This window comes from Augochlora pura, chromosome 8 (assembly GCF_028453695.1).
Source record: "Augochlora pura isolate Apur16 chromosome 8, APUR_v2.2.1, whole genome shotgun sequence".
Taxonomy (NCBI): Eukaryota; Metazoa; Arthropoda; class Insecta; order Hymenoptera; family Halictidae; genus Augochlora; species Augochlora pura.
Window position 1 is genome coordinate 6,876,693 of NC_135779.1, and position 8,811 is coordinate 6,885,503.

Genomic DNA, 8,811 nt, shown 5'->3' on the forward strand with positions numbered 1-8,811 from the left:
CCCCCCCCCCCCCCCCCCCCGCCCGGCGCTAATTAATTTTTTTCCACGCGCCCCACCCGCGGCGCTCGCCGCATTTACATCCAGACACGATCCGTTCCCAACGGAGGTGGATCTAGCATCTTCTGGGAAGGATCAAGGACGTGCACAAGCGAGCGAACGAGCGAACAAGCTGAGCGATCAAAAGAATGTCACGGTCGAAACGTTTTCAGAGACGCGGCACACCACCTCTCTTCTCCGCAGTTCCTCGCTCCCTCTCTTTCTGTCCTCAGTTCCTCTCTCGCCCTCCCTTTTTTACTCTTTTAATCTCTCGTTCTCTATTCTTCACTCTTTCGGTCTCTATTCTTCACTCTTTTACTCTCTCAGTCTTTCTTTCTCTCTCGCGCGCTCTCTCTCTCTCTCTCTCTCTTTCTCGATTTTTCACTTTTTCTATTGCATTCTCTCCCTTTTCTCTTTTTCTCTGTCTCTCTTATTCTCTCTCCTTCCCTCTCCGTCTCTCTCTCTCTCTCTCTCTCTCTCTCTCTCTCTCTCTCTCGCTCCGGGTTTTTTGCGATCGGCAAGGCTCGTTTTTCTGCGAAATCTCCGGGCCCCGGGAATGCTCGGGGTGTCGTAACTCGTTCGCTCGTATCCTCTACATCCTCGCATCCTCGTGTCTCCTCCGTATCCTCGTGTCTCCCCCGTATCCTTCGGACCAGAGGGGATGCGAAAAAAGAGAGAATCGAGCGTGGCAGAGGACGACGCAGGCCTTGGTTCACTCGTAAAGAACGAAACCGATGGCCGAACACCCCCGTCGCGAATTTCATATTCCCGATTAGCGTCTTCTCTTTTTTTCTGTCTCCTCCCAGCGCTCCCCCCCCTCTCTCTCTCTCTCTCTCTCACTCCTTGCAAGACTTCGTCCGTTTCTCGGGCCGGTCTACTCGGATTCGGGACAATGAGGAGGTGGATCCCGCGGTGTTCCCGCGGTCCGGTCTCCCGAGGACAAAAACCGAGGCGAATCTCTGCCGCGGGAACGGAAAAAAGAGGATCGCTCGCGGCGTGCTGCGACACGTCGAAACGGAGACTAATACCGTCGGCGATAGGTGATGCCTTCGAGTTTGACGAGTCTCCTGGACGACTCCCCCTTTCCCTCTTTTTGTTTCTTCATTCATCTATTTGTCTAGTTAGCTAACTACCTTTCTCGTTTTTTCACTATTTTGCTATTTATTTAGCTAATGAGCTATTTTTCTCTCTATTTATCTCTCTTTTTATCTATTTATCTAGCTATCGAGATATCTCACTCTCTCCCCCTCTCTCTCCCTCTCTCTCTCTTTCTTTATGTATTTATCAAGCTATATAGCTATTTATCTATTTATCTAGCTAACTAGCTATCTCTCTTTCTTTCTATCTCTTTCTCTATGTATTTATCAATGTATATAGCTATCAATGCTATTTCATTTTATTATTTATATTTATCAATGCTATGTAGCTATCTATCTATCTATCTCACTAATTATCTATCTATTAATCTATCTATTTATCTAGCCAGCTATGCATCTATTTATTCAAGTATTTATCTATTTATCTAGCCAGCTATATCTATCCGTCTCTTCTCCTCTCCTCTCTCTCTCTCTCTCTCTCTCTCTCTCTCTCTCTCTGAAGACGATACGATTCCAGCGAAACGGCGAGCAAGAGACGTTCCGTCGAACGCGCCTCGTAAATATTGACGAGCGTTCTCGATGGCCGAAGTCCCCGCGCGTTCCTAACCGGCAACGAAAACCAGGCTCTTGATTCAGAGTTTCGGTATGCGCGAACAAGAGCCGACTGCGAGACTCTGTGGTCGCGCCGAACGGCTTCGAGCCAGCGCGAGAACACGGCACACACGATTTCTCGTTATTAATCTTTGTTGCTGCTTCTAAAATTATTTTAAAAATGTGTCAGGTTATGTCGGGTCATGTTCGCTGCTTAGAAATGTGTCAGAACAATTTTAATATCCGAGCCACCGCTCGAGTGCAAAGGGTTAAACTATGCTACTATAAAATCCCACAAAATTATATAATTTTATAAATAATAATCTCTTCGCTAAAATGACTATTTAAAATAGATATTTGAAATAGAAATAAAGGGAACAGAATTCATTTACCCCACAATGACATAAATATTTTCATTTCGACCGACCTTTCTATAAAATATAAAACACTAAAGTTTGCGAACTTTACCCTCAACATAACCTTAAAATCACGCTATCGGCGAGTAGTTCGAAGGATTAAATCGAGCGATTTGTCCGTGCCATTAATTTGGCGAGGAGAGGATGGAGACGGACTAGGGCCCCGAAGATCCTGCAGCTCGTTGCCCGGCGTGAGGACTTGGGGTACGTTGTCCGAGCAGAGAGCTCTCTTGCAACTGCAACGCAGATAGGGATCTGCCTTGTGTGCATCTAGTTAAATCGCGGTGCACCGACGCCCGGATCTGCTCTCCTCCTCGCGAGACACGAGGAAGTCCTGCACCCTAACCTCTCTTTCTCTCTTTCCCTTTGTCTTTCTTTCTCCTTCTCTTCCTCTTTCCTTTTTCTCTTTCTCTTTCTTTCTCTCTTTCTTTCTTTCTTTCTCTCTCTTTCTCTTTCTCTTCCTCCCTCCCTTTTCCGATCAGATAACATCGCCGATCGGAGGTGATGGAGCACGGTAGCCGAATATCCTGCGCCGAATATCGGAGGGGGGGGGGCACCGGGGCCCTTCGCTCTTTTTTTTTTGTTCGCGGCCGGCCGACCTCGCCCGGGGTTCTTGAACGCGCCGAGTCCTTGGACCACCTTCCAAACCGTACACGAACCTCGATAACGTCTCCCCACCTTCGCGAGTTTTAAGCACCGAATACATACCACGAACAATTGTGAGTAAGTGCGAAGTACCGTGAACTTAGCGTAGGGAAATGTAAGAGCTTTGACGATTGAGGAACTCGGATGACGTCTCCCCCCGACCTCCCTCTAATGATTTTACGGGCCTGAATACTATGAGAAACTGTGAACAACTATGGACAACCGCGAACAATTGTGAACTACTGTGAACAACCTTGCAAAACCGTGAACAACCATGAACCAAATATATCGAAAAAAACCAGAGCTATGGCGATCGATAGAGCTCGGTGTTTTCGTCGCGAGGATCGAGGGCCATGGATCACGATTGAGACACAACTCTGGTGGTGTTAGTCGAAAGTGGGAGGCAATCGACAGGCTTCGGGACTTGCCTAGCTGGGCAACGTAAACGCCGACAAAAAGCGATAAGCACGCGTGTCCGCGTTCTCCTACGCGATCACCGGCCGAGACCCGTTCTTTCTCTCCTTTTTTTCTTTCTTTTCTCTTATCGCGACCCTATTGTCTCGTGGCGGCGATTCCGGGATCCTAAGGTGACTGACCTCTCGCTTTTTCTAACAATTCGGAGGAACACGGTGTTTGTAACGCGATCGACTTTCAACGGCAAGGATTGTGTCATTTGAAACGATATGAAATGAATAGCGAAGAGGAAGAGGTGGCGCCGTGTAAACAACTTTCCCGGCGAAATGCGGAGGGATCGCGAGCGCAAGGTGCTATGATCGGCTCGAGTATGGATATTTTATTCGACACGGAAAAAATCGAAAAGGTGGCGGAAATCTGAAAGGTCGATTCTATTTTTCTAAAATCAATTGTTTCGCCAATTGTTTTCTGGGTCGACTTTCGACACCTCGATAATTTTTTAAAGAGTTTATTTCTTTGTTGCTATATTTTTTCTGCGATACGTTTGGCTTTGCTTTTATTTATCTATATCTTTTGGTATTTGTATATTCCGTCATAGAGAAGTAAATAACCATTTTTTGTTAACCCGTTTAAAAGAGCTTCGGTGCTTCGGAGCTTCTATTTTTATAATTATCAATTGATTTTGTATCTAAATTCTTTGCGATTGATCGTTGTTAGACTAAGGGCTAATCAACGCAGCGTGAAAAGGCATCGTAGCGCAAAGGGTTAATAGAGCTCGTGCCTCGCGCTACATAACCAGGCGGGCGCGGATTACGCGAATCCTGCGAGTAAAGGAGTGTAAAAACGTCGGGCCGCGTCGCGTCGCCGCGCGCCGCTCTAAAAACTGGTATTACGTTTGCCGCGCGCAATTATGCAATCGGGTTGCGCGGCCGGTCGCGTTTAATCCCGGCCCTAATTAACCCCTTCTGCCGTACACACCATTTCCCTTACAATTACTTCGATCATCATTCTTTCCAACGCGATAATTTCTTGCAAGCGAAACGACGTTATATTTACAAGCAGAACGGAATTTTATATTTATTGTGTGCTCGCATCTACTTGAATATTTAACCCTTTGCTTTCAAAGCCATTTCAACTATAGATCTGAAATAGTTTTTCCGGCTTATAATATTTCTTTCTTCTATAATTTTATGTGACAAAGTGTATTTTATGTATATATGAAACTGATACCAAGTCACTTATACAAAGTTTTATTGTTAACAATGTTTTAGATAAAAACTCGGTTAATATAAAAATGATTTTGGAACGTGGTGGAATAATTTTAGTGGTGCCTTAGAGTGCAAAGGGTTAACACGTCTGGCCGATGGAACAACTGTTCGCTGTTATCGATCGTTATCGATTGTTATCGGGTCGCGAGAGGCGCATTGTCTCACCGTTCGCGCGGCTTTTTCGACATCGATCCCCGTCTACGAAGAAAACGACGAAACCTGTTTCACCGATCCCGAGCGGCGATGATAGCCGCCGCGACATGTCGGTTTAGAAAGCACACGCCCACCGTGTCTCCGCCGTGTTTACTACCATTCCCGAAGCCGCGGCGAGCGGATTCCGCGCCACGGATACCTCAAACTTACTCCACTAGAACCGCGGAGACGTGGCCGTAATTGGCGCACAGGGGGAGACACCTCGCGCGTACGGACGATCGTTAATTGGCGACGCGGAGAGTATTGTCGAATCGGGACGAGAAAACCGATCGAACTGGATTCGAAATTCTAGTTACCCCCACCCCGTCCTCCCTCCTGGCTATGATACGCGATGCAGGAATGGTTCTAACGCGCCGGTGCATCCGCCCTGTATTGCTGCATTTGGATGACGCGACTTTCAGGCGACTTTCAGGTGAGTTGGGAAGAGATATACTCTATGGAGATTCTATGGCGGTTCTATGGGGATTCTATCGGGATTCTATGGGGATCCTATGGGGATTCTACGGGGACTCTATGGGGATTCTATGGGGGTTCTATGACGACTCGAGTCGAACGGAAGTTTTTCGAAGATAGGATCGATCCTCTTTAACTCAAGAGAGCAATGTTATTACTAATATTGAATAATTTTGTTGTATACTGTCTTAAAGCAGACACTTTCAGCTTTCATTTCAGCTAAATATTATACAAATATCGGCACGAGAACGTACTCTAATAAATTCCACCCCTAACGATTCCTTCTAAATCTGACAAATCCTAAAATGTCAAAGACCAATTTCCTTTAACATTCCTAATTGTTCTCGTTACTCTATCGCAATACAATTTACCCTATTTTAAACTAGACACTTTCAGCTTTCACTCAAGCTAAATTACACAGAAAAAGCGCCTCGGGAACATCCTTTAACACGTAATCGAAGGTCATCGCTTCGAGCTCCTGTAATTTCCCTTATCTCTTGCCGAATGCCAAAGGTCCGCGAGCTGACTAATTACACGACCGTGTAATTACTTTCGGTAACGACGAACCAGTTTAATCACTTTCTAAAGTAAATTTAACAAGGAATTTATTACAGTAACTTTCGGTAACGCCTAAACATTGTAATCACTTTCTAAAGTGAATTTATCAGGTTATTTATCGCAATAACTTTCGTTAACGACGTCACCGCGACACCTAACATCATTAATCCAAAAAATCATAGCAGCCCAGAAGCTCTAGACATCGCGAGTCGAGCAGCGTCGCCTCGGCCGAATCCAAACTCACCTCTTTCATGCCATCGAGCCGGCCGAGGCTCTTGGTGCCCCTCAGGGGCGGAAACGCGGCGTCGTGCCATCCGGCGTTGCACACCGTGATCTGCTCGGCCTGGACATTCAGTGCCCGCGCCCTGCTCTTGCTCTTGCGTTTGTCGAGCAGATGCTTCGCCCGCGACTTCCTGACCGGGGCGGCCGGGTCGTCCTCCGGGTCGCTCTGCACCTCCCACCGCGACGGCGACTTGAAACGGCGTCGCGGGCTCGTCGGCGAGGTCACCGGCGAGGTGAGCCTCTGGACGAGGGTGCCGAACATGGTCATCATTCGACCTGGATCTTCTTCTTGCCACAAGAAGCGGTATCCACCTCTCTTCTAGACCTATTCCAGATCGGCCGTCATCCCGACGCGCGCTTTTCCTCTCGCACCACTGCCCCGGTGTTTTAACGCGCACTGTCACTTTGCGATGCTTCACGCGAAATCCACAGGTGGTTCACGAGTCGAGACGAGACGAGACGAGACGGGACGAGGTTCGAAGGCGCTGTTGCAAACGGTGCACACCGGCCACTGAGGGGATCTCTTGTAAATCCGAATCGACGTCGCGACGGCGACGACCTAATTTCACTGAGACAACCCGACGCAGCTCGACGAGGAAAAATCGGTCACCGAAGTATTATACCACTGCGAAACCGCTCCGATTCCGCTCCGACAGCACGCGTGCGTCTACCGTCCGCTCTGGCGAACGCGAACAGATACCGTTTCCAGATACGCTCCTTCTTTGCTCTCCGTCTCTTGCTCTATCTTTCTTGCTCTCTGTCTATCTTTCTCTAGCCTTGTCTCTATTTCTCTCTGTGTATTGCTCTCTATCTCTATTTATCTTTCTTTCTCTCTAATTCTCTTGCTCTATATTTTTATTGCTCTTTATCTCTCTTGCTCTATATTTCTATCTTTCTTCCTCTCTATTCCTCTTGCTCTTTATTTCTATCTCTCTTGCTCTCTATTTCTCTTGCTCTTTATCTTTCTTTCTCTCTATCTCTCTTGCTCTTTATTTCAATCTTTCTTGCTCTTTATTTCTGTCTCTCTTGCTCTCTTTCTCTCTTGCTCTTTACCTCTATAACTCTTTTTCTCTATTTCTCTTGCTCTATATCTCTCTTGCTCTTCTATTTCTATCTTTCACTCCGCGTCTCTTGCTCTAGCTCCCCGTCCGGTTCGATCGCGGTCTATCTAATCCCGGCTGTCTCTCGTGCACGTTTTCGCCGAGGTCCGCGGGAAGAAGCGACGTGTCAGAGGCCTCGAAATCAGGCGCACAGGTATTTGCCTTCGGGCGTGTGCACCGCTCTCTTCGCGAGAGCCACGCTGCTCGCCCGATCGAACGATCCGCGTAAAATCCGATGATACCGACTCGTCGAATTCTCGATATATTAACGAAAACACGGATCGGCGTCGTTCTCGACGCAGATCGAAGGGAAAACACACTGTGCCGCGAATAGTGCGAACGATCGAATCGCGACGACCGATGACTATACGATGACTATAAGACGAACGACGACGGCAGCGACGCACACGACGACGCGGGCACCGATCGCTGGCTACGTGCGGAATCGAACTGGTCGCGCGGAGACTGCGTCCGCCGACCGGTTGGCCTCGCTCCGACGAAAATGCCCGAGTATGGGCGAGCCCGCACGAGCGCGATCGGAGTTTGACGATCTCCGACGGGCACACGCGAGGCTACGAGTCCGCCGGTTACCATGGCGATCCGGGGGACTTATTACGCTTTGGGCCTTTACACGCCGTTCGTACCTCGACGGGGAAACCGGCGGACCCCGCGCGCCCCACCCCCACCTCTTGTTACGCTTATGTTATAGTATTCTTGGGCCTAATGGTAAAACACGTCTATGGTGAGATTTACGTTCCTTCGGAGTAATATTATTATTATTTATTAATACTGGTGCGAGTGATAAATTACCAGTTGTCATAGCAGCAATTAAATTATTTATAAACTACCGGTCAGTAAAATATTAAAATAAGGCAACCAATCACACCTGAAACAGTGTTCCATTTACCCCGATTATGTCAACATTATATACCACATATACTTATATATAAATTTAGAGTATATCTGCCTCAGAGGCGAGAAAGAGAACGCGTCGATCGCAGAAGGGTTGATCGACGTGGACCCGAAGGAAACCAAAGGAGCGCCGCGCAGACTCGGAGATCGGCGGATCGAGGCAAGACTGTATCGAGGACCGGTATTCGATTTTCCAGGATTTCCAGGAACGCCGTGTTAACCGAGGGATCCGGCGTCTCGGGGCCCTGTGATGCACCGGGTTTTGCGGCGGATCGCCGCAGGGTGCATCGTACTCTATTTGCAGGCCGCTCGCGCGCTCGCGCGGCCTGCAGGAGGAGAGAACGTGTCCCGGCCGTAACGGTCTTCGGCCACGATAAAAGCAATTGATAATGCCTGACCCCGGAATGAATTCCTGTTTCTAGGCGTCAACCGGCTAATTAATGGCACGATGACTGGTTCTCGGTTGCTTCGCGGTGATATTCTCGCATGTCGGACACGATAAATGGGGAGTAGTCGTGCGGAACAACGCGGGAAGGTGTCCGGGGTACGTACGTCGCCGTTGGTGCGCTCTCGCAGTTCCACGAACCAGAAGACGCGCGACGGTCGCGGTGTACGTCGACGGAGAGAGAGGAGAGAAAAAGAGAGAAAAGTAGAGAGAAGAGAGAAAAAGAGAGAATGGAGTGCAGAGAGAGAGAGAGAGGGGGGGGGGGGACAGGAAAAGATTTCTCAAAATAATTTTAACACTACTAGACTATACATACATATATTTAAAAATTGTGAGAATAACAAGCATTGCACTTGCTAATAAACTCAATTTTATATTTGC

The 8,811-nt window shown here is 48.0% G+C and overlaps 1 protein-coding gene across 2 annotated transcripts in view; it reads right to left on the reverse strand.

Moving 5' to 3' along the window:
* LOC144474365 (rho GTPase-activating protein 20) overlaps positions 1–7,538 on the reverse strand; it is a 72,955-nt gene extending 65,417 nt beyond the window's left edge. For both annotated transcript variants that reach the window (XM_078189131.1, XM_078189130.1), the window contains exon 1: positions 5,936–7,538. In XM_078189131.1, coding sequence (XP_078045257.1) covers positions 5,936–6,244 — 309 coding nt within the window. In that variant the 5' untranslated portion in view covers positions 6,245–7,538. The remainder of the gene's footprint in view (positions 1–5,935) is intronic.
* Between the last annotated feature and the right edge of the window lie 1,273 nt (positions 7,539–8,811).